The 26,610-nt window shown below is 33.8% G+C and overlaps 1 protein-coding gene and 1 pseudogene across 7 annotated transcripts; one reads left to right on the forward strand and one right to left on the reverse strand.

Annotated features, from left to right (window-relative positions):
- Positions 1 to 8,288: 8,288 nt before the first annotated feature.
- On the reverse strand, positions 8,289 to 12,975 carry LOC107948997 (phosphoserine phosphatase, chloroplastic). 7 transcript variants are annotated; one of them, XR_001697611.2, is made up of 10 exons: positions 12,328 to 12,927; positions 12,191 to 12,225; positions 11,476 to 11,655; positions 10,991 to 11,035; positions 10,814 to 10,886; positions 10,173 to 10,266; positions 9,655 to 9,804; positions 9,527 to 9,580; positions 9,110 to 9,203; positions 8,289 to 8,509 (listed from the first exon to the last, which is right to left on the reverse strand). XR_001697611.2 is itself a non-coding variant. In XM_016883689.2 (8 exons), exons 3-7 carry the CDS (start codon positions 11,505 to 11,507, stop codon positions 9,186 to 9,188), a joined length of 348 nt encoding a protein of 115 aa, XP_016739178.1. In that variant the 5' UTR covers positions 11,508 to 11,655; positions 12,191 to 12,225; positions 12,328 to 12,975; the 3' UTR covers positions 8,289 to 8,509; positions 9,110 to 9,185. The 7 variants fall into 7 exon arrangements, 2 of the variants coding, with proteins under 2 accessions (XP_016739178.1, XP_016739179.1); XR_005925773.1 differs by having other exon boundaries at positions 11,476 to 11,658; XR_001697610.2 differs by lacking the exon at positions 10,991 to 11,035.
- A 2,779-nt stretch (positions 12,976 to 15,754) lies between these two features.
- Positions 15,755 to 17,620, forward strand: LOC107948071 (aluminum-activated malate transporter 2-like; annotated as a pseudogene).
- The last annotated feature ends 8,990 nt before the right edge of the window (positions 17,621 to 26,610 follow it).

A 26,610-nucleotide genomic window follows, 5' to 3' on the forward strand; every position in this document is an offset into this window, starting at 1 on the left:
CACGCGCCCGTGTCACTAGGCCGTGTCCCTCACACGGTTGAGACACACAGTTGTGTCTCATCCTGTGTAGTTAACTTTTAAGCTATTTTCCAAGCGTTTTTGTTACCCTTACATGCACAGACATATACATGGATCCAATGGCATTCAACATCCTCAATTATGATACAAACATATCATTTACCTATCAACATGCATGTGTTACACATTCCCACATTAAGCCAAGACTAGCCATACCATAGTTATTTTTGTGCCAATTTATTTCACCTTATCATCAAACTTCTATGTTTAAAGCATTATTATTTATCTCCACATTACAGATTTAATTCATGGTCATAAAACATGCATTCAACATACATGACATATTGCCAACCATGCATGACAAACAAACATAATCATATATATCTTCACATCATAAGCAATAGATCATAACTTAACTAGCTATATTTACAAGCCATAATCAATATAAGCCACATCTCATGGCCATATACAATAGCTCAAAATAGGTCAATACATTTGGCCAAATCATAATAACACATGTCATAGAACTAGGTCCCTATACATGCCGCTCACTTGATAATTCTAACATATGTAACAATATTCCAAAGGTATTGGTTTGATATTTTGATGCTGCCTCCAAAGATCTCCAACCCCGAGCCGACCTGACAACACTAAAAGAAATGGAAAGGAGAGAGTAAGCTTAAAGCTTAGTAAGTCCATATGAAAATAATAAGCAAATTATCAACATGATTCCATGGAAATATAATCATAATTACACTTTTACTTATTTTCTAGTCATGTTGTTTTCTCTAGTCATAGTTACTAAATTATTTATATTTGGAGCTACAGAACTTCAAATTAAGATCTGTAAATTTTCCCTGAAACTAGAATCATATATATTTTTAACATAAAATTTCCAGAATTTTTTGTCTAGCTAATAAGTACATTTTATTCTTTAAAGTTACCCTTGTTCTGCTGCTTGACTGCTTCGACCTTTCTTTACTAAAAATCGATTATCTCATAGTACAGATTTTGATTAATTTTCTCGTCTAATTCTCTTGAAAATAGACTCATTAAGGATTTTAACCTATAAATTATAACCCATAATTATTTTTTTACAATTTTTAATGATATTTCCAACTCAAAACAGGGGATTCCAAAATCATTCTGACATTGTTTCACAAAAATTCAAATATCTCATAATATGAAATTCTTTTGCTTACATTGTTTCTTCTATGTGAAAATAGGATAAAAATATTTAATTTTATGTCTTATTCAACCTCTAATTTGATTTTCATGTTTTTTGGTGATTTTTCAAAGTTACACAGCTGTTGCTGTCCAAAACTATTTTATTACAAATTTCACTCTTACATAATTTCACTTACTCCATTCCATCTTACCGAAAGTTCTCTCAACTATCGAGTACATTGCTCATAAATTTCCAGAAAAATATATACTTGCATAGTCATGTTCACATGTATTTTCACTTAGTCGATTTCCCGTTGAACTCATCGGAATAATAATAGATACACGGTTGCCTGCACATATTACCACCCTTGTAACTGAAGCTATCTGGTACGCATAGTAGCCTGCACTTAGTACTACACATGCGACCAACAATCTGGTACATGTAGTAGCCTGCACTTAGAACTACACACGTGACCTAACCATTTGATACACGTAGTAGCCTGCACTTAGTACTACACAAGTGATTGAAGTTGTCGGGTACGCATAGTAGCCTGCACTTAGTACTACACATGCGACCTAACTATCTGGTACACGTAGTAGCCTATACTTAGTACTACACACGTGACCTAAAATCATCTTAAACACATAGTAGCCTACACATAATACTACACATGTGTTCTCATAATGGATCATTCGTATCATTTCTATTCCGAAGGTTCAACCGGGAAATTCCTCACTTTTCAACATTTAACAAACTCATTCATAGTCTATTTCGATTCATAATTTACATCAAATGATCATTCTATAGGCAGCCACATCTCATATAATAACGAAATATAATAACATAAAAAGAATCGATATATTATTTACATACAAACTTACCTCGAATGTGAGCACGAGTATTTATTCCGGTTTAGTCCATAATCTCATTCATTCCCAATCTATGCCCGAATCTCAGTTTCCTTGATCTATAATATCACATTTAGCTTAATAATTAGTCACATTATTCAAATGGGTCCAAAAATCATATGTTTATAAATTTTCATTTTGACCTCTAAACTTTCACATATTTGCACTTTTGCCCCAAGGATCGTAAAATGATTTTTATCCAATTTCGTTGCATTTTAAGCCTAGCCGAATCATTTTCATAACTATAGAAACCCCTAATTTCCACTAAATCACACTTTTATGACAAATTTTGTAACTTTTGCAAAACGGTCCTTTTTGACAATTTCACCGAAAATCACTTAGTAAAAGTCGTTTATTACACACCGAGCATTCATTTTCTACCATTAGAAATCAATACACATGCATGTAATCCATGGGTAAATTTTTAAACACAACCTAGCTCAAAATATGGGTAGAAATGAGTAGATATTGTTACAATGATTTCAAAAACGTAAAAATCATTAAAAATAAGGCTAGAACGGACTTACAATCAAGCTTGGAAGCTTGAAAAACCCTAGCTATCTTCTCCATGCAAGTTTCTACCATGGGGTAGAAGACGGAAAAGAATTGGCTTTTAATTTTGTTTTTAATTCATTTTAATTACTAGATTACCAAAATGCCCCTAATTTAAAAATATTCTATTTCACCCATTTCATGTCCATTTTTGTCCTAAAAATTATCCAATGGTCTAATTACAATTTAAGGGCCTCCAATTTAAAATTTCATAACAATTAGACACCTCTAACATGTAGAACTCAACTTTTGCACTTTTTACAATTTAGTCCTTTTGACCTAATTGAGTGCTCAAACGTCAAAATTTTCGAATGAAATTTTCACAAAATTATCCCATGAAATTTTAGACCATAAAAATAAAATAAAAATAAATTTTATTGTGTTAAATTTCTGGTCCCGAAACCACTGTTCCGACTAGGCCCTAATTCGGGATGTTACATAGTAGGCTCGAGGTCAAGCATCCAATTTCTCCCACTCAGCTTAGAAATCAAATCATTACCATTTTGTATGTATATATGTATTTTGGTCATATGGCATGTACCTATGTTGATTTTGGTTAGTTGTTAAATTAACGTTTTGGTACTTCTAGTGTCATAACCTATAATGTTTTATTGGTAATCTAGATTTAATTATGCATGTTTATATATGTTTGATTACATAACTAGTTTGGTTATGCTTTAATGAAATGGATGCTAGGTTTTCTTGGTAATTGAATGTGTTCATGTATGTTAAATGGATGATTTTTCATTGGTGTTAGGTGTGAGTATGTTTTAGGTGCAATTTGGAAAATTTGGAATGATTTGAATGTTTGAACATGTGCATTTAAGGTCATTTTGCCATTGAGTCCCAAGAAAACAAGAGCATATCTTGAGACCATTAGAACAGAATTTACTATATTGTACAATTGCTTTCTTTGTAACGACCCAAAATTTACGGGTATAAAAAAAGTACATTTTTGGGTCTCCGTTTTCGTAAAACGGATTCGTTATTTGTGTGGTTAATTAGGTTTTGGCTAGGTGAATTAGCTTGAATTAAGGTTAAGTAGGTAAAAGGACTAGATTGAATATAGTGTAAAAGTTTAATTATAGACTAGAGAAAATGAAAGGACTAAAGTAGCAATTAAGCCATAAGTGACAAGTGTGTGGTAATAGTGAAATACATGTGGTAAAATAAAATACATATATTTAAATGATAATTACCTATTTACTTATTATTTAAGTGATAAACCGTAATTTATACATATTTCTATCCCATGTTTAGCACATTTTATGGATGATTTTTCTTTAGCTTTGGTGAATTCGATGCTCCTAATGCCTTGATTTCATGTTTTATACTTAGGTGAGCATAGGAGAGTTAAAGAAACGAGAAACGGGCCAAAAACGGAGAAAATGGGCCAACATACGAAATCAACACGGCCTGGACTTCCTCACACAGGCAGACCACATGGTCATGTCAATTTGGCAGAATCGAAGCACGACTCACATGGGTAGACCACACGCCCATGCCTATTTAACAGGCTTGACCACCGCCTGAAGTAATTGCACATGGGCGTGTCACACGGGCGTGTCCCTGTCGAGCCCAAGTAGAGTCCTATTCGGAAAAGGCCACTTTTGAGGGCTCTTAGGCATTCCAAAGCCTATAAATACACCCTAAAGGAGGAGGAAAAGTGGGGACACATAGGAGGGAGCAAGGAATTGCTCAAGGAAAGCCGATCGATCCATCCCAGAAGCCGGATTCACCATCAAGACTTAAGATCTCCCTTCAAATTCCCTCAGGAGTTTTGGGTTTTCTTATGTTTTGTTATTTTTATTCTTTTAAGATGTTTTCTTTCATTAGTATGAACTAAAACCCCTAAATACCTAAGGGGAATGAAACCTAAGATAGATCTTGTTATTATTATTTGAATTGTTTGATAAATATTTGACTTGTTCTTAATTATGTGTTCTTAATTCTTGTTTTGATATTCCAGCATATTGATTCAAGTTAAGCTCTTATTCAGAGGAGGAATAGACCCTGTCTAAGAGTAAATTTGTCATAATTAAGCGGAGTTGGTTGCGCGCTTAGAGATAGGGTGACAAGATTTTGCTGGATTAGGGTGAAACCTAATAAGGGGATTAAGTTAATGCAACCCTAGGGCGTTAATTAGAAAGAGATTTCAATTATTCAATCTAGGGTTAGATGTTGTTAGTCTCGAGAGAGATAATAATATAACTTAGGGATCTCTACGGAACAAGTTGAATGAATAAATCGTCCGATTCAGAGTCAAATAACAAGTGAAGTCTAGGTAGATTTTTTTTCTTAGGTATTGTCTTAATCAATCGAGTTTTCCAAAAAGTATTTTCCCCAAAATTCTTTTATGTGATTTCTTAGTTTAATTAATTAGTTTGATAAACAAAACCCTTTTATTTTTTTAGGCTAGATAATAAAAAGAAAGTTGATACTAGTACTTTTAGTTCCTTTGGGTTCGACAATCCGGTCTTGCTAAAGCTATACTACTGTTCGATAGGTACACTTGCCTTCATCGTGATAATAGTTAGTTTCAAGAACGATTCATTATAAATATTTAAAACCTGTCACGAATATCATGTATCATTAAGTAAATGTTATTTTATATTATTATATTATATTATATTAATATATTATATTATAATAAAAGAATAAAAAAATAAAGTAAATAAAAGAATAAAGGAACAAAAAGAATAGAAAAAGGAACAGAGAAGCAAACAAAACAGGGGAGAAAAGTGAGGAAGAAAGAAAGAAGGGGAATTAGGGTTTTTAAGGTTTCAAGCTTAAGTGTTAAGTCAATTTAATCCCTTTTCTTATAATTTTTGAGTTTTTGGAATCCTAGAACAAAATACTACCTGATTTATGTTGAAAATTTTGAAAGTTAGTGAATTTTTAGATGTTGTTCATGTTGAATAAATTGAGGAATTAGGGGTTAAATTGATAGAATTTCAAGTTAGAAATGAAAAAGGGATTGAATTATAAAGTAAATCATAAGTTTTCAGAAATAGGGACTAAATTGAGAGAATTTCAAAATTAGGTATTTATGGTGAAAATTAGATAGTTAAATTTAGTTTTAAGTGTTAATTGAATGAAAATATAAAACAAATTGTGAAGAAAATAAAGTTAGTCTTGGTTAGGGACTAAATTGGAATTTGAGTAAAAGTTGGGTATAAATTAAAATGTTCAATGTGAAATTGTGTGTATTGATGATTTTAAATTATTTAAATTTCGTAGCTAACATTGAGCTGGAGACCTCGGCTAAGAAAGGAAAAGAGAAAGTCGACGATGAGTGATTCAGAAATTACGGTTTGTATTTCTATAATCCGAATTTAATAATTAATTGTTGAATTATTACTTATTATGTCTGGAAAGTGCATTGAGGTGAGTATTGATATTGATTTTGTGATATTGAATTGAATGGAATTGATTTCATGTACATATTTGAATATGTAAATTGGAATGAATATTGGTTGAAATTGAAAAGTGAATTTAATTATTAATTATTGTAATTTGATTAAATATTATGGTAAGTAATTAAGGTGAGAATTATTTGTATTGTGTTTCACAATTGAAATGGATTGATTGGGAATGTAATGAAATAGATATGAATATGTGATTCTTGTGGAATTTGAATATATGTTATTGAAAAGTGAATTGAATTGTATTGAATTATGAATTTATGTGATTAATTGAAATGTGTATTGATTAGAAATTGAAAAGTGATGTGAAACCCTATTAACTGTATTGGACTGAGTTGGATATAATTGGCATGCCATAGGATTGGAAGTGTTCAGGGATTACTTCGACCACAGTCGATGAGACACTGGATGTCATATTATTACTTCGAAAAAATTCGATGAGGTACTGGGTACCAACTTACTTCGGCAAGGCCAATGAGACACTGGGTGTCAACTTATTACTTCGAATTATCCGATGAGGCACTGGGTGTCATATTGGTGTGTTTTGGTTGGATCTGTGTATCCACTAAAGTCCGAGTCTTGTCAATAGGGATAAATAAATGAATTGACAATATGAATGATTTTGAATGATATTGTTGGATGATTTTGAATATGAAACGGATTGAGATATTGAATTGAGTTATGAAATTGATATGTTTGAACCAATGGGTTCATGAAAGTGAAATAATATGTGTATCATATTGAGAAAAGCTATTTGAATAGTAATTTTGAAATTGAAATAGTAAAAAAAAAAAAAGAGAACTGAAAGTGTTTTGAATGATTGTTTATTAATTTGATTATTTCTTTGAATGATTTTTATTATGTGTGTTTATATATATAAATATTATAAATTCTTATTTAATAATTATTCGGATTATAGAAATACCACTGAGTTTTATACTCAGCGTACGGCTTGTTTCCGTGCGCAGGTTAGGTAAAAGTCAAATTACCGAATAGCATCCAAAGCCGATCCTGAACTCAAAGTGGTGAAGTATATTTGTTTTGGTAATTGCATGTACTTAGGTTGTCATATGTATGTTAAATAAATATGTAATTGCTTGTATTTGTTCTGATCTTTTCGGTAATGCCTCGTAACCCTATTCCAGCGAAGGATAAGTGTTAAGGGTGTTACATTCTTGATGTCTCGAGACTTGTCACACTACAACAAAATTGACTTTTAGCGGCGTTTTTTTAGGCCTTTAGTGACGCTTTTAAGCGCCGCTAAAACTATTTGTGGCGTTTTTAAGCGTTGCTAAAACTATTTGCGCCTTTTTTACAAGCGCTACAAAAAACACAGCTATAGATAACGCCGCTAAATTTTGCGGCGTTTATTTGAAAAAATGCTGCTAAAAGTCATGACCTTTAGCGGCGCTTTCTCCACAAACCCAGCTAAAGGCCACGGCTTTTAGCCGCGCTTTTCCCACAAACGCCGCTAAAGTCATAAAAATTTAAAAAATAAAATATTATAAAGGTCATGAAAAATATAAAAAAATTAAAATTCATTATCAAAATATTGAGAAGAATAATGTCCATGATATAAATATAAAAATTTTCTATTAAAATTCATTATCAAATAAAAATAAAAATAAAAATATAGAATCAAAACTAAAATAAATAATAAAAATTAGATTAAATATAAATATAAATAAAATACAACAAGTCTTTTACTAGCAACAAGTCTAAATACAGCATCTTGTTTGCGAACCTAAACAACATTCAGTAAATTATAAATGTTCTTCTTGATCCTTTAATGGAAAGATTACCAAACTAGTTATCATGTCGTAATGATGAATATAGATATCGAAATTACCTGAATAATACAAGCTTGAACAAGTCAGAATCAAAGAACAACCAAACCAGATCAAGTGAATAAGGCAATGCAGATGAAGCATATTCATATATAAGCTATATGTTCAGCTGTAGGCAAGTCCAACTAACTTAGAATGAATGAATTATTAAAAATTTTATTAAAAAAGTATATATAAAAATAAAAATAAAAAAAAGAGTTTAAATGAATAGTTTGAATCAACAGAAAAGAAAAGCTATGATAATTTTGAAGACTTTCATGCCTAGATAAATTAAGTTGAAAAATTATAATTTGAAGGCAAAGTATTTCAAAGATTACTAACAAGCATATCTTGTAACAACAAATGCTTCATCCAAAACAGTAAATCAAAATAATAAAGCACCAAACTTGTATACTGCCCACCATTATAAGTCACTAAAAGCAAGAAAAACAAATGACTTAATTCATTGAATTCACGAATGTTAACATCAGACATGAGTTTAAAACTTTGCCCTCGGAAGGATGTTCAAAACCAGAATCCACAATAGATCGAAGCAGCTCCGGTTTCAGCAGAAAGTCTCTAAATCCCGAACTGTGAATTCCAACATACTCCCTACACCACATAAAAAAGAAATGAAACAAATTAAAATCAAATTGCTTTACACTAAAACTAGCATAAACTGTTAATAAATTGCTAACCTTTTTTTCCACCATAAATTGGTATATTACGATCCTTAATCAGCTAATAACTTAAACAAGATTAAGCTTCAGCAGCACTTTTGATTTTTTTAGAACTAACATCATATGATATAGACAACATCTTTTACCTATTCATGATTCCTAACCATGAAAGTATAACTCTCCTGCAGATTTATTTAATGGGATTTTTTACTCTTGAGTAATTTGAAGTTAGGAATAAGAGTTGTTAATTTCTTGACTAATACTTTCAAGCTCCAAACTGAGAAACAAGTTCTCTAATTTCTTACTGCAAATTCATGAGAAAAAGATTGTTCATAATTTTATGGCAAGTTCTCTCTAAATTCATGTTTTCCAGTTTCCTACATTCAAGTTTCTATTTTCAACATCATCAAAATATTGCAAGTGATTTCAGATCTGCATTTATCAGAAGGGCAAATGAAACCACATGAATGCCTTAACAGAACAAAGTAAAATAGAGATGGTCTTTCAAGCATTTAGTAGCATAGTTGCATACATTGATCATTTGGCGAAAGCCCCCGGAAATTAGATAAACATCGGTATTCCTTGCCTTTAGCTTCTTGACTAATTCTTCAATGCCGGGCGAAATCCTAGAGATCAGTAAGAAGAATAATGAACTAGGCTATCAAACATCATGTCAAAGAGAAGATTAAAAAGGAAGGCAAACAAGAATAAAAAATCGTTAATTCATTGAGGAGTTGATGCCCTTCAGTAGTCATTTTTAGTAGAGGGCAAAATACAATTTAGCTCTTAATACAAAAGCCTCTATGATACTTTTACCCAATATTCTTATATTAAATGCAATCATTAACCGTTAATATATTGATACCCAATGCATTGAAGGAAAAATTACTTTATATGGTAACCTTAAAGATTAACTATATCTAAAGAAAGTTAAGATTAATTTACTAACCTCAAGATCAGTAGCACCATCACCAATCATGACTAGTTCCTTGTATCCCTTAACCTGGAATTTTTTTTTGGTTAGACTTGGAAAATGAAATTTTAGCCGGGCAATACAAAAAAAGCCACAAGACTCACATTTCTTATTTGTTGAACAACTGTAGCTTTTCTTCCACTCCTCGAAGTGGGATCATTAGCATCGAATCCCAAAAACTCCCCAGAACTTCCAAAGAGCAGCTGATTGGCAAAAATGTTTTCTTGTAGAATTCCAAGGATTGATGCAACAGGCTACAAAAACGCTTCTCAATTAACTATTTTCTGGCAGCAGTTGGCCAATGGTTAACCATTGGAAGATTATATTAATATACAATTAGATATTACACATTACCCATATCACACTTTCATAATTTTATATCTAATTGGTTTTTCAGAAGTCACCATTTGCTGCATGTGTAATATCTAATGTCAAGTAAGGATTAGCATTTCGTGTTTTCCAGTTTCCTACATTCAAGTTTCTATTTTCAATATCATCAAAATATTGCAAGTGATTTCAGATCTGCATTTATCAGAAGGGCAAATGAAACCACATGAATGCCTTAACAGAACAAAGTAACATAGAGATGGTCTTTCAAGCATTTTGTAGCATAGTTGCATACATTGATCATTTGGCAGAAGCCCCTGGAAATTAGATAAACATCGGTATTCCTTGCCTTCAGCTTCTTGACTAATTCTTCAATGCCGGGCGAAATCCTAGAGATCAGTAAGAAGAATAATAAACTAGGCTATCAAACATCATGTCAAAGAGAAGATTAAAAGGAAAGGCAAACAAGAATAAAAAATCATTAATTCATTGAGGAGTTGATGCCCTTCAGTAGTCATTATAACTTGTATGGGAATTAAGGATTATCAACCACATAAATGCTACCTAGAATATCAAACACATTGAAGAAGATGCCAATAAGCAAGGCTGACAATATTTGAATTGAAGAACTGGAGAAATTTGATAGCCAAGATAACAAACCCTTCCTTTATACTTTTTATCACATTTCAATCAACAAGTTAATATGTAAAATTTTGGAGCAATTTCCAAAGTAAGAGACAGACAAAAAGAGACCTGCAAATCAAAGTTTCATGCAAATCAAAGTTCTAAAACCTCAAGTCCAAGTACTGCAATGAACATATATTCCATTTTTCAACTAAATCCAATGAAGAAAAAACCCTTAAATCATAAGAAAACACACACACACACACATACACACACACATACACATACACATACACACACACACAGAAATACCAATTGGACTGATAGTTGATCCTCTTTCAGTTGAGACCAAAACTACTGGTCCTTGTACTTCGGGTTGCTCATCCTAACAAAACAAAACAAAAACATACACCTACTCATCCCGTGCCCCAGATATTCTTTAAGAGCTTAGACTATCATTTAATGGAATAAGGAAAAGAATCATTCTACCTTAACATTCGCCAAAGAAATTATATAGTTTTAGATGAACTATTGCTGCCAAAATTGTGCAAATAATAAACCAAGCTCAAAATCAGAATCAAGAGAAAACAAAGGTGTACCAATTTACGAGCTAAAAACAGACAGCAACTATGAAAATATCAGCCACAGAACATGCTTGTTAGATATATCAAAAATCAATAAACACTATCTCCATGCGGTGATTTTAGAATTAAAAAGAAAATGAGATCGAACATAAAAGATTTAAACAAAAAAACAGAGATGATGCTGCCTCCATCCGATTCAGACAGATCTAGCTTAGTCAATCAAAAATAAATCTCAAAACCACAAATACCCATAAAGATCTCAATGAACACCAGATCAAAACATGCAGATATATCAAAAGGAAAACAGAAACCCAAAAACCCAGTATGGTATCAAAAGAAAATTTTTATTAAAGAAATCAAATCTAAAGAAAAGGAATAAAAGAAAGGTACCAAATGACTAGAGAGGATGACTTTAGAGCCATGACCCATCAAATACTTGGTGGTGGGAACAGCAGCACGGATCCTTGTGTCATCAGTTATGTTGAAGTTATCATCCAATGGAACGTTCAGATCGACTCTAACAAACACTTTCTTTCCTTTCAAATCAGCTTCTTTCAAGTCCCCAACGCTCTTCTTTGTAGCCATGGTAGTAGCCAATTTTTTTGTTAAGAAGCTTTTTTTCAAATATATATACATATATTCTTGCCTTCATATGAATATCTTAAAAGTTCTATTTTTTTTCTCAAAATTCAAATGTTCTTTTTGATGTCTCTGTTTAGTGCTAGATAAATCAGCTTATCTTAACTGCTTATGAAAAACTTTTCTTTTTACAAAACTTAAAACTAGATACTTTTGCTTATTGAGATTTCATAATGAAGAATAAATTGATAACAGATTTGAAATTTATGAATAGCTAAAACTAATGCATTTCATGAGATTTTTATTTTTTAATTGATATATTGTTTGCATATATCTTTTATATATACAGTTTTGAAGAAATATCAGAAACAAAAATAGAAAAATATATAAATTTAGTTGGCCCTTTCAAATAAAATATCGATATCCAATGCTATTAAGTGCACAAGTTAAATCAAGATATCAGGATAGGCAAACTAAAAGATATAAATTACATTATGCAAGTAGATTATGAAAGAGTAAGACAAACCTGTTGAAAACCATTGTACGTAGCTGTTGAAAATGCTGCAAAAAAGAAAGAAAAGGAAGAAATTTATATTACAGGAGACCCAAAGTAGCAAAAGATTACAGAAAATAAAAGAAGGGTAAAAGAGAAGCTTAACATACCTGAAATAGAAGAAGAAAACTGTGAAAAATCAGTTTTAGTGCTTATTGACTACCTGTTGAGTTTGAGACAGGAAAGATTTTTAGAAGACCAAACTTTATACAAAAAAGAAATTGTAAAAATTATATAAAAAGCTAATAAAATTTTAGCTAAAATAAAAAACTTCAAGATTTTAATATTTTAGATTTTAATCTTTGTCGAAGGCGTCGGCGGAATGAGCAACAGCTTCAATCTCCTCCTCATCGTCTTCTTCGCCGTTGACATGAGCGTTCATTAGCTCCTCTTCGATGAACTCGAAACATTGTACAGTTCTTCATCGGAGGACGCTGGCTTCAACGATTTTGCCATCTCTTCTTCAAGTTTATCAGAACGTTTTTTTTTCCTCTTTTATTTTCTTTCAATGATAAATGAAAATGAAAATGAAAAAAAAAAGAGAATCAAAGGGACTTCGACGAAAATCAAAGGTATTTTGATTTGGGGATTTTGGGAAATCGATTTGAGGATAAATAATTGGGAGAAATTTTAGGGGATTTAGAGATTCAAGGTTTGGGGAACCAGGCGTTTGGGGTAATCTGAATTGGGGAAAGTAAAGGGAATTTGGGGCTCCAAAAAACGACACCGTTTTCAATCTATTAAGAGATGTTTGTGGCGTTTTTTATGAAAATGACGGTAATTCATATCTTTTGCGGCGTTTTTAAAAAAAGCCACTAAGTATGCAGCCCAATAATTTTTTCTTTCTTTTTTTTTCTCTTTTATTATTATTATTATTATTATTATTATTTACTAAAATGGTCAAATTTTAATTTGGTCTCTCTAATATATATTTAAATTTCAGATTTTTTTGCATATACTTTAATTTTTAATATCATTTAGTCTATATATTTTTATAATATTATTAATTAATCCAAATAGTTAATATTATTAACTTTTTGATTAAAACATTATATGATAATTTATAATTTGAATATTGAATCTTAGAGAATAGAGATTGAAATGTGGTTTCCCATTTTTTAATCAAAATATCATTCAACATGCACCAACAAAACGTTGCCGTTTTGTTTTAAACGAAATCACCTTTAGCGGCGTTTATACCCTAGCGCCGTTAAAAATGCACCTATTGCAGTGTTTTACACAAAACGCCACTAACAAATCCAATAAAATGGCGCCGTTTTGTTTAAAACATAGCCTGTCTCTTTTTGAGAGAAAATTTGCTACCCCGCCGGACTATGAAGAGCTTCGAGTCTATCGGGAGAAGATGTGATGGTAACCCCCACGGCTTCGTCTAGAGCCGGGTGTCCAGCCGTGTACGAAGACTCACCCTAGCCACTATAGTATAGCGACCCCGCCCCCAACTCTAGCTGAGAAGCACCCTCCATCCACTTTCCCTTTTCCGCGTGCCCAAAAGCTCGCCCGCCTGGTTTATGAGCCCCTTTCCGATTCCCTCACCCAATCTCATGAGAAGCAAGCCCAGCGGGCCTTGCCTTAACCTGACGCCGCTATTGCAAACCTTTTGTGGCGTTTTCTAAATAAACACCGCTAATGCCTTTTAAAATTCATACTATTTATTATATAAATTAAAAAAATATAAATTAAAAAACAATCACTTATATACCCAAAAAACTTTAAAATTATTTTAAATAATAGTATTTTAATTTTTTTATTTAAATAAATAATTTGTTAAAATTTAACTAATATTTAAAAGAATTAGATAAAATTTGAAATCTTAAAATTTTTTTAAAATTTTAACTCTTTAAAATTTGAAATTATTTAATATATAGATTAAAAAACAATCAGTCATATGCCCCAAAAAACTTTAAAATTATTTTAAATAATAGTATTTCAAATTTTTAACATATATTTTTCACACTAATTACCCTAAACCCTAAACCCTAAACCCTAAACCCCTAACCCTTAGCCCTTATCCCTAACCCATGTCCCCTTAACCCTAAAACCCATACACACCTAAATTCTAAACCTTAAACCCCATAACTCATAAACCCCTAACTCTTAACCCCTAAACCCTAAGCCATAAAACATAAACCTTAAAATTCTACCCCTTAACCTCTAACCCTTACCCCTTATCATCCAAACTTTAAACGATTAAATTTTAGCATATATTTTTATAATTTTGAAATGATTAAATCAAAAATTTTCCACTATTCAAAGGGATGAAGTGCAATTTTACCTTTAAAATTTTTAAAAATTTCAAAAAATCGAAATGGAAAATTTTTCATTTTTAGAGGAGCAGAGACCCTTTCAACCCCCTACTTATGCCCCTAAATATATATTAATTATATGGTTTAGGATTTAATTATTGAATATGATTCACTTGAGATTAACATACTATATACCCATGGCCATTAAACCTTAAACCATAAAACTCTAAACCATAGACCTTAAACTTTAAATATTAAATCATAAACCCCAAAATAAATTTAATCAATATTAAGTATTGCTTCCATAATTTATTATGAACATAAGCTTTTACATTAATATCTATGTATATACACATCAATATCCATCTGATTTTTTTGGGGTTTAAGTTTTTAGGGGTTATAGTTTAGTGTTTATAGTTTTTTAGGGTTTAGGGGTTATAGATTAGTGTTTATGATTTTTGGGGTTTAGGGTTTTAAGGGTTATATGACTTTTAGCGGCGTTTTGACCACAAACGCCACTATTGCTCTGTTTTTTAGCGACGTTTTACCAAAAACGCCGCTATTGCTCTAGTTTTTAGTGGAACGCCGCTATTGCTCTGTTTTTAAGGCGTTTTACCAAAAACGCCGCATTGTTCTGTTTTTAGCGGCGTTTTTGGTCTGTTTTTAGTGGCGTTTTTGCTAAAACGCCACTAATGTACAATTTTTACAGCGTTTTTTGATAAAACGCCACTAAAGCCCTATTTTCCTGTAGTGTGATTAGGCTATTAAATATTCTATGTTACATGTTTTAGTATATGAGCTAGTAATAAATTAATTTAATTGATAATATTTAATTATTTTTATAATTTATTTTTAGTAAAGAAAAAAATTTTCGTTTATTTTGAATAAGTTTTATTTTTTTATTAATAACCAAACGAGGAACTATTTTTTTAATGATTATGTAAAGCTATAACAGTATCCTTCCAGATCCATATTGAAGCACACTCTAATGGATTCGCCAAGCTACCAAGCTACCAAGCTACCTCATTCTTCCCTTATTTTGCCTTCTTTTGTACTTTTACCTTACAACAATTGAAGGGTTAGTCATATTAATTTGTACCACTTCTACTGCTAGATGCTTGGTTCTTTAATATGGCTATAAATAGAGACCTTATATTGCCCCTTCCGAAGGAATATATGATCTGTTAGGTTCTTCTTTCTCTAACTCTTACTCGTGTTTCGTGCATGCAACCTTCACCAATTTTGCATTTGTCTCTTGAAAGCAATTCGCCTTATGGATTTAGAGTCCGCAACATGTCATCAAGAGAAAGAAAAACAAGGCCAGTTTGGTCGTGGATGGTCATGGATAAAGGCCTTCCCTAAGAATGTAAAGATTAAGGTGTTCGAATTTGTTAGCAAATTAAAAAAGCTTGGCCAAGATGATCCAAGAAAAGTCATTCATTCACTAAAAGTGGGACTTGCAATTGGTCTCATTATTATATTACTATCAGCCACTGTACGACAGTTTTGGCGTCTCTGCAATATTTGCTGTCATAACTGTCTCGTTCGTCCTTGAATTTTCTGTGGGTAAGTTTTGTCACCCACACCTTTATAGCTCCAAATTAATCAAAGATATATACAGACGTACACTCATGAGCTACTCTTGGGAAAGGTGTGATAAGGGGACTGGCAACGTTGCTTGCTGGTGCTCCAGCTGTTGGGGCTCATCATCTGGCTAACCTATCTGGATGCATAGGTGAGCCAATAGTACTTGGCTTCTTTGTCTTCCTCCAATGTAAACTGAAATCATTTGACAAAATATTAAATCACAATTTTGCTTTCTCAATGGGATATAATATATGCATACGTCTTTGTTTGCAATGGCAGCTGGGGTGTTTACGTTTGCAAGATTCTTTCCCAAAAACAACGCAAGATATGATTATGGGTTGTTGATATTTACGTTGACATTCGTTTTCATATCTGTCTCGGGTTATCAAGACGATGAGATATTGGAACTGGCTTACAAGAGATTATCAACCATGCTCTTAGGTAGCTTCACTTGTATCATAGTCTCCATTATGGTTTTCCCTGTCTGGGCTGGTGAAGACCTCCGTATCTTAATTGCTTCCAACATGGAAAAGCTTGGCAGCTTCCTAGAAGGTCCCCATTCATCTCCTCTATTCCACTCATTAAAATTAGCAGTTATTCTCCGTACTTATATTTTCCCTTTAACCAAGCACATTTTTTTGCAGGTTTTGCAGATGAGTACTTTGAAATGGCTGATTCCAAACAAGATAAATCCATCTGACAGGGATATTAAACTGTTCTTAATTCTAAAAATAATGAAGATGCATTGGTAAGTGAATTAAAAGCTAAAGACAAGAAAAGCTTTGGGTTTTTTCTTGTCTTGATATCTGATATTAAATCACTTCGCCTTGTTATTGTCATTTTTAGGCTAATTTTGCAAGATGGGAACCGATGCATGGTCGATTTCAATTTCGACATTCATGGAAACAGTACCTCAAGATTAGAGCTCTGATACGCCGCTGTGCCTATCGAATTGAATCTCTTAATGGACACCTAAATTCTGGAATTCAAGTATTAATTGTCTCAAATTCTTCAGCTATTCTAATTTCTAACAAGACAAAAAGAAAATACAATGAAGTTAAGTTATCATCTTATGTTGCAGGCAAAAGCAGAAATTCCAAGTAAAAATCAAAGAGACATGGTGAAATGAGCTTTGGAATCTGGTAAAGCATTGAAGGAATTTGCACTCTCAATCAAAACAATGATGAAACCATTTCCTGCTGATATCCATATCCAAAACTCAAAATCTGCGGCCAAGAGTTTGAACTCGTTGCAAATCATCTGTAGGTGTATGGGATGATAATATGGACCACTCGCGAGTTGTACCAGTGGCCCCTGTAGATTCCTTGTTAATCGATGTGGTCAACTGTACCCAGGAAATCGCTGAAGCCGTTCATGAACTCACATCAATAGTGAATTTCAAAGCCATCCAGCCGACTGTCTCGCCCGAAGAACCCGAGACCGCACAACCTAAAATTGTGAAATCTTCCAATGATGTAGTATTCTTCTCAATTTAGGTGAGTTCTCAAAGATTTTTAGCATAATACTAATTGTTATATCCTCTTCAGCTTGAGACATGTGGCAACACAACAAGTTACTTGAAAGACACCTCTCCGCTTGCTACCAAACGACCAATCACTAAAAGATTGATAGATAGCCCTAAAGGCTTGATTCTAGACAACCTTTTATCTTCCTCGAAAGGGTCTTAGTCAATCATCCCTATGAGACAACCACCCAACCTTCTGTCTTCTTTGGAAAGATCCTGGTCGACCATCTACTTTCTATAGAGGGTCTTCACTCCACATTCGCTCTTTTACTCAAAACATAACTTTTTAGGCCACCAAGCCCTACGTGGGCTTAACTATTCTGCACTATGGTTTAGAAGGAACGATAGAATGTGTCCCCTCACAAACATCCTCCCATATGACCCACGATGATGGCATGATAGCAGATCTACCACGCCAACACTACTGGACATAGAACCTCCCCTATAAATACCTCCAGCCAATGAAGAAAGAACTAACTCTCAAGAGTTCAAGTCTCTTTATTGCATTCGGAATACCTCCTTATAGCCTCAGCTTCTTTGCTCACTTTCCTCTTCTAACTCTTCATCAAGACCGAGTGAACCGACCTCCATTAGTACCACCACATCCTCCTCTATGTCTCTTCCATTGTTGATACCCAATATCAAAAATTGGTATAGCGAATGCGAACACCATGGCTTCTCAATCTCAGACTTATGCTCTCCTCAACGCAGTAATTAACCCCACCAACCTAGCCAACTCCTTTGCCCCAATGAACTCTACCAATCCAACTAACCTCAGATCTTCCTCTAGCATAAACATCACTTAAAGCATTCCATCTACTCAATCGTTAAACCAATATTTACAAGTAGCCTTTCACATTCTAACATTCCTCACATAGTTCATGGTAGCACTTAAAATCCCTATGGCTTTCAACACTATTACTTCTACTCCATTTGTTGTGTATGTTCCTCTAGCAGCTTTCGTAACCTCCCTAATCCGACCTAGAAGTTAGACCCAAATTCAAGAGATTACATTGGCCACCGAAATGGCCTGATAGAATTATCAAAGTTTTAAAACAAATTAATTTTAAACATTTATTTATTTTAGAAGGGAGTTTTGGTCTCTTTTTAGTAAAACTCAAGACTTTTAAGAAAAATGATTAAGTTTAATATATTTGTTTTAATGGTGTTTACTATTAAAAACTTATTTAAAAATCTGAATTACTTTCTTAACAAAACACATTTGCAATTTAGCAGAAGAATAGTGATATTAATGTAATTTTAATAAAAACTGTAAAATAAGTCTCATGCCACAATAATATTAATATAGTTTCAACTAACCAAAATTATAAAATTATCAATCTAAAATACTTTTACATAGAAATCAATATTCCGAGCCGAGTCCTCCGAATGTTGAGTTCGCATCCTAACCTTATAGGTTATCTGAAAAGAAAAGAAAATAAGGGGTGAGTTATGAAAGCTCAGTGTGAGTTCCATCACAAGACAACCAAAGCAATCGATAAGCATATTAATTCAATTTACATAGCTTAAATCACTTTTAGAAAATTTAATATGTCAAAATAACATAACAGTTTTCACAATGTATAAGCAAAACACATATACCATATCATATAAGACATTTTTAGAATTTCAAGCACATGCTTTACGGATGCAAACAAACTCGGCTTAACAGATAAGATCCTACCCACTGCAACACACTATATGAGTTCCTCAAAACTTGTTCATCCTACACATCAGGTTGTGGATGAACTACCAAATATTACAGGTTAATATACTACCTGTAACACCCCTAACCCATATCTGTCGCAGGAAAAAGGTTACGGAGCATTACCAAAATTTACAAACCAAATATAGATATTTCATATCATTTAACATTCACATCATAAATCGATCATATTCAATCAAAATTTCCCTTATATGAGCCCTTGAGGCTCATAATGCACATTAGAAACAAGTCGGGACTAAACCGGGTACTCAGAAACTTTTTCGCAAAATCTCAAAATTTTTTCAAGATACAGGGGACACATGCTTGTGTGGGCATTCGAAATAGGGCACACAGTCGTGTCCAGCCCGTGTCCGTACTCGTGTAACTCTTTGAATTGTGTCACAAGCCAAGTCACACGCCGGTGTGCTAGGCCGTGTGAACATGATAACTTGCATTAAATAGATGCAGGGGTTACACGGCCAAGACACACGCCCATGTGCCAGGCCGTGTTAAAAATATTGAGCATTTTGTTTTGAATTTTAATGATGCAGGGGACACACGACTAAACATACGCCCATGTGCTAGGCCATGTGTTACACACGGTTGAGACACACGCCCATGTCTCTGCCTGTGTGGACGAAATAAGGCCATTTCCTAGCCATATTTCTCACCCAAACTTGTCATCCACCTACATTAACACTTAAACACATTTTCAAACCAATATAAAACATTTGAATCAAACCATATCCAAGTCTTATGCATGATATAATATCTCATATAACCAAGTATACAAACTTACTTACTTACCAAATTCTCAGGTGCATATATAATCCTCTTTTCTCTGAACCAATTAAAAAATTCATCAAATACATTAAGACTGTAACACCCCAAACCCTGCCTAGAAGTTAGGCCCAAATCTGGCGTGTCACATTGAAGTTTTTTTCGAAAACCAGGTTCTCATTGAAAACCCTTTTTACTATTCAAACCTCTGGGCATTTTAAAACTTGTGAAACGTTAATTCCCTTACAACCTTACTTGCTGCGGAAGCTTACTTTTAAACAGTTACAGAGACGTGATATTTTGAAAACCAGTTGTTTTAGAAAACCGTGCCCTACTTCTAAAAATATTAAGCATACTAAATAAATTTCCCAAATAAAAAGTTAAAAAAATAAAGAGACATTAATACAACCTAAATCAAAAACCAAAGTGCTTAACTAAATAAAGGAAATAGAAAAAAAAAACATGTGCAGTTGTGTGGTCGTCTCCGAGTCCCTCTACGACACCGATCCACCTAACACTGGGGATTACCTGCACAGTTTAATAAACGGGGTGAGTTTACGAAACCTCAGTGTGTAATCCCCTTACTAGAGTAACAGTTAGTATACAGAAACAGAAATAGTCTGGGCTAGAGCCCTCTAACAGTAACAGTCCAGTCCAGTTCAGAGCATACGTGGGCCAAAGCCCGTTACAATATCATTTGGGTCACAGCCCATAACAGAATCAATTGGGCCAAGCCCATCTCAGAAACAAAACAAAATATGTGAATGCATGGATGCATGCTATCCCATCCAACCCTGCACACCATCTCCATCCAACCCAACACACCTTGTGGGGATAGAATCGACCCACCCAGCCCTACACACCAAGTATGGGGATAAAATCAACCCATCCAACCCTACACACCAAATGGTATCGTAAAAAGGCACATATCCGATACATGCAGAATAGCTGCCAGATAGCAGGCTAAAAACCTTTCAGTCTCCCTTCTCTTTACAACAATCCAACCCAATGCAATGCAACAGAATAATATGACATGCTCATATGCAGATATCAAATCATAACATCATCATCACATCATAACAGATACACATGCTTTAATTATCATGCTTTTACATATATTTTAGCATCAGATTAGAGTATAGGGATTTAGGTAACGCTTACCGACCCTACAATCAGGTCACAGTCGACTTAGGCGACCCGTGCAACCTTACAGAACATTTCAAACAATTCGGGCTTATACGATCGTGTACCCTGCCCGTGTGGCCCCAATTACCCAAAATGGCCTTGCCCTTGTAGATCACACGGCCTGGCCCAAGATCCTACACGCCCATATGGCCCATTGAGCCCAAGTTTAGATACGGCTATGTGACTTACATAGCCTAGTCCAATAATTATCACGAGTTGCAAATTCAATCCGTGTGGGTCGTATGAGCCCATTGGGCCCATATGGCCCATCTAGGCCCAACGTGGCCCAGAACTACCTAAGTCGTGTGCGCAAAATGACAAGTTTATCTACATCCCACTTATTAGTGAATTTTACACAAGCGAGTGGGCCCACAGGGCCCATTGGACCCATTTGGCCCTTTGAGGCCCATCGAGGCCCAGAACAGCCCCAGCACACAAGAACGCTCGTGGCGCCTCTACAGTTTATCGCCCATGACTTGTGGGCTTGGTTTGCCCCTCGTGCGTTCGTATGCTCGTGAGGCACCAAATGTCGAGGTTTCGGCTTTTGCCGACTTCCAACAAAGAAGGGCGTGAATGCACACCTGTTTATGAGAACACGCCAAAGTAGTCCACGATCACCAACCTTGGCACATCCTGCATTGGGTCTTAATCCCTTTTTTTTCCCCCCACCAACTCATATAATTCGCTCTATTTAAAGCTAGCTTCTCACCAATTCCCATGTTAGCTTCTCGATGTTGGATTACTTTCAACCATTAGGAAAATTCCTTATTTCCTTATGACCACTTCAACCACAGAGTTCCAATCCAACTCCACCTCCTACACAACTCAAACATCAAAATAAATACTCCATTGTGTATCCCAAGACTTGAACCTTAAACCTCATAGTTACACAACACAACACCTTGCCACTCCACCACAAGCTCTTTTTGTGTCATATTTTATCCTCAATTAATTATAAGGTCTATAGGCCAAAGTCCAGGTTCTTTTAAAAGAAAAACTAAAATAAATTGCAAGAGCCAAGACTTGAACCCAGACTTCCTTACAATCTTAATGGCACCCCAACCACTAGACCACATGCTTCCTTGTGTCATTTATTTACCAGAATAATTTAAAAGGCTTCCATCCAAGCACCCAGGGTTTTATTCACTATTACCAAAATTTTTGCTAAAGCCCAGGTTTGAACCCAAGATTTCTCCAACATTTCTCAGGGCCATTAACCACTAAAGCAGACATTTAATTGTGTCATTTCCTTGTACAATTAAATACTTATATACAATCTCTTTATGGACCCATACTCAAGGCCCAATACTTCTAGGCCCAAATTCGGGGCGTTACAAAGACCATATATAAACACATCAAAATATGTCATTCATTAGCCATCCCAATGGCTAATTATAACCAAACATTACATTGCCATCATTGGTCATATTTAACCTATACATGCCATTATAACCAAAATTAGTTTGCTATATATATATACTGAAGAGTCTGAGGGATAGTGTAATGTAGCTTCGACTAGCTTCCAACCTTTACGAGCCTTCGAGTACTATAAGGCAAAGAAAATAAAACAGAGTAAGCATTTAATGCTTGGTAAGTTCGTATAACGAGAAACTTACCATTCATTTGCACTTTAGGTAAGCATGCAAAATTCATCCAAAGAAATTTGGCAATTTGCCTAATCACATATAACCTCATCAAACACGTTAGTCATGTACTTCATGTAAATATCGGGAAACAAATATGAGCTCATCATGTAACACCCCTAACCCTTATCCGTCGCCAAAATAGGGTTACAGAGCATTACCGGACTTTTCAAATCAAAAATAGACACTACATATCATTTAACATACATATCATAAATTAATCATATTGTCCCTTTTTATGAGCCCTCGAGACCCAAAAATATGTGCTAGAAACAAATCGAGACTAAATCAGGTGTAATAGGCCCAATTTGCCCGGACCTTAAATAGACTAAACAAATAAAAAATTAACAGTCCAAGTAATGTTACAAGCCCAATTCACAAATCCAAAGCGCAAACTAAAACAAACCCTAAACAAGCCCACAACATTAAAATTTTTTAGAAAACTAAAAACCTAACCCTAATGCTGCTGCCGCCTCCACCTCGCCACGTCAGCGCTTGCCACCACCAACTCTGCACTGTTGACTTTGTCACTTATAAAGGAAAGGCAAACATGTCAACAACAGTAATAGGAACAGTAGAGCAGATACTGAACAACATTGTAAATGGGTTATAAAAACCCTAACATTTTCACTGTAAAAAGGGGGAAAAACACGAAATCAAAAAAACAAAAAAAAAGAGAACAACAATCGAAGTTGAAATAAAAAAAAAGTGTTCTTTTTCTTCATCCTTTTTTAATTTCTATTCCTTTTTACTTGTATTTAAAAAAACATATATATATAAACATAAAATAAAAAAAGGGGTCGAAATCTTACCGCCTTGTTGCATTTTGCCGCTGTGGATGGCTGAGGACCGTCATCTCAGATGAAAGATGACATTCTTTAGGATCGAGAAAGCAAAAGGCCAAAAAAATGGCCATTTTTTTCTTTTCGGCCACCGTGGATGGCGACTCCGTCACCGACGATCGGCAGTCGCCACGGTGGCCAACAACCGAAGCCCAAGGCCGGACCTAGGGTGCTGAAGGAGAGAGTTTGAGAGGTTTTTCAAAAAAAAAATGTTGAAATGAAGGCCAAATGAATTTTTTTGTCAAAAAACTGACTTATATAGCTTGTCAAAACGGCTTCATTTTGAAAGTTAATTTCAAAGGCCCCGAAACTCAACCCGCTCCAACCTCAGGATCCACGTGTTTTTATGAAATGGTCTAATTGCACTTTTAACCCTTCTGTTTTTAATTGGTTTGCAATACAGTATTTTTCATTTTTTTAAATTTACCTTATAATTTTATTTTTGTTTCATTTTAGTCTTATGAAGAACGGTGCCACTTTATGACGAGGGATAATTCTCCATTTAGTCCATGCTGATTTACACATATTTTATTTTGGTCCTAATTCTTTTTCTCCTTTTAAATTTAGCCCTTCAATTTTGTTTCATTATTAATTTAATCCTTCGCCTTGCTAGATGAAACGCTATGCATAAGAGCCATGAATAATTTCACATCCAGTCCCTATGGATTTTCACGCCTTATACTTTAGTCCTTATTTGCTTATTTTATCGCAATTTATACTGTTAATTTCATCTTTATTATAATTTAGTCCTTGGCCCATTTAATTCAAATTTTTATGAAAGATTTTATTTAATTGTGTACTTATTTACTATTCTTTTATTCGTTTCTTTTATATTTTAAACTTAATGTTATTTACTTGTTTTAATGATTTATTCATTTTTTATGTTATTTATTTGTTTATTGTTCATATTATTTATTTATTACTTCTACTTTTAAACACTTAAACTTAATATTATGTATATTTATTTATCTACGTATTTATCATTCTGTTACTTATTACTTGTTTATCTATTTATTTTTTGTCATTTACTTTTAAAAATTAGATTATTTATTATTTATTATTATCGTTATTAGTATTATTATTATCATTGTTGTCATTTTCATTATTGTTATCATCGTATTATGCATTGTCCCTTTTTATCACAATTTTATACATTGAATTTAGATGTGTTCGTCCATTGATGTACCATTCTCGAATAAAAATGCATATTGATTTAAAAAACGATTTATTATTATTCAAAAAATGAATTTTAAAAATAGGCAATGTTTCGTGTTTGGAGATTCGAGAAGTCGTATCCTAACTTATGAGGTTTCGGTTTTCTCGTTGGACCTAGATGACTAAACATCCTTTTAAAATTAAAATAAATGATATTTAAATAAAATAATAATAAAAGGCAAGCTTATTCTCAAGGATTCGAGGTGTCGTGCCCTAACTTACGGGATGCGATATTTTGTTACTTCGAGATAAGAAGGCATTTTATACATTTTAATTTACTCAAGTAATTTTAATTGAAATTAACAATAATACAAAGAGAGATCGTATTTTAAAATTCTCTTCAGATTTTCAATTTTCGACACCAAGACCTTAATTAATCAACTAGGTACTAATTTTGGGCGTTACGAGAGTGCTAATCCTTCCTCATGCGTAACCGACTCCCGAACCCATTTCCTGACTTTCGTAGACCAAAAGTCTTGTTTTAGTAAATAAAATCGTTTATTAAAACGATCAAATTACGAGGCGACCCGATCACACCTCATAAAAAAGGATTGGCGGTGACTTCCATTTTCATTTTCAAAATAAAAAGTTGATTTCAAAAAAATGGTTTCGACAGCTTGGCGACTCCATTAGGAAAAAATAAGAAAGTCAAGCCACGAGTTGATTATTTCTGGTCTTTTTGTCGAAAATTGATAATTTGGCTTAAATCTACGATCCTTTCGTTGCATTTCATTTTTATGGTCTGCATCATTTTATTTGCTTTATTGGTCCGAGTTTTTGGATGTTTTCACATATTGCATTTCATAATCGGTCGGTTATACCTTTTTAAGTGGGAGTGAGAAACTATTCCTTCGTGAGGTCTTCACCTCCATATAGGATAGTGTATCGCTTTCGGGATACATCCGTACCTATGTCTTCGTGAGATTTTCATCTCCGTATAGCTATAGTGAAATGTATTCCTTTAAACTGAACTCGGTCTATATGATCCTATAATGTGTGAGGATCGAGGAATCTACCAATTCAAGTACCCTTACTTTAGAGCCGAACCACATATAGTGAGCCCTAAGAGCCTACTCTAGGTAGAACCGCACCGAACCCCTAGTGGTCACCCAAATAAGTGTTTTATTTATTATTTCTTACTTACTTTATCTTTATATAAAATGTACTGACTTGTTTTATTTTGCTTTAACTGTGATTGCATGACATTCTCATCATAAAAAAGGTGTTGATTCACATTCAGTTACTAAATAGAGAGCTTGCCATGGAGAACGGATTTCTTAATAAAGTGGGAGATAATGCGGCTATCTAAATATGGTCTAAGAAGACACAGCTAGAGAAAGGCGATAGTATGACAGAGGGGTATGCATCAGAATTATGGGACTTCACTCGTATCAGTGTGACCCAGAACAATCTCCAAGAATTGAACGAGATATAGGTGGTAGGGTAAAAGAGTTAATGACAACAGCCCTATGCCAAGTCAAGAAAGCACTCGACCATTGGAAGAACACCTGCAAGTGATTCCATCTAAGCTAGAGATCATCAAGCAAGATTTTGAAAAAGAAAAATATAGAAAATTTGGAAGAGGAAAAGATGCAACTAGGATTAGATGTTGATGTCCAAAAGATTAGAAGTCGAGAAATTGAGAAA

This window comes from Gossypium hirsutum, chromosome A04, assembly GCF_007990345.1.
Source record: "Gossypium hirsutum isolate 1008001.06 chromosome A04, Gossypium_hirsutum_v2.1, whole genome shotgun sequence".
Lineage (NCBI taxonomy): Eukaryota > Viridiplantae > Streptophyta > Magnoliopsida > Malvales > Malvaceae > Gossypium > Gossypium hirsutum.

Coding starts and splice junctions, on each gene's coding strand:
- LOC107948997 (XM_016883689.2), bottom strand. CDS start 11,507: ATGGCTCTAAAGTCATCCTCTCTAGTCATTTG. Junction 10,267..11,475: donor TCATCCTCTCTAGTCATTTG/GTACCTTTCTTT, acceptor ACTGATCTCTAG/GATTTCGCCCGGCATTGAAG. Junction 9,581..9,654: donor TTGTTCAACAAATAAGAAAT/GTGAGTCTTGTG, acceptor AAAAAATTCCAG/GTTAAGGGATACAAGGAACT.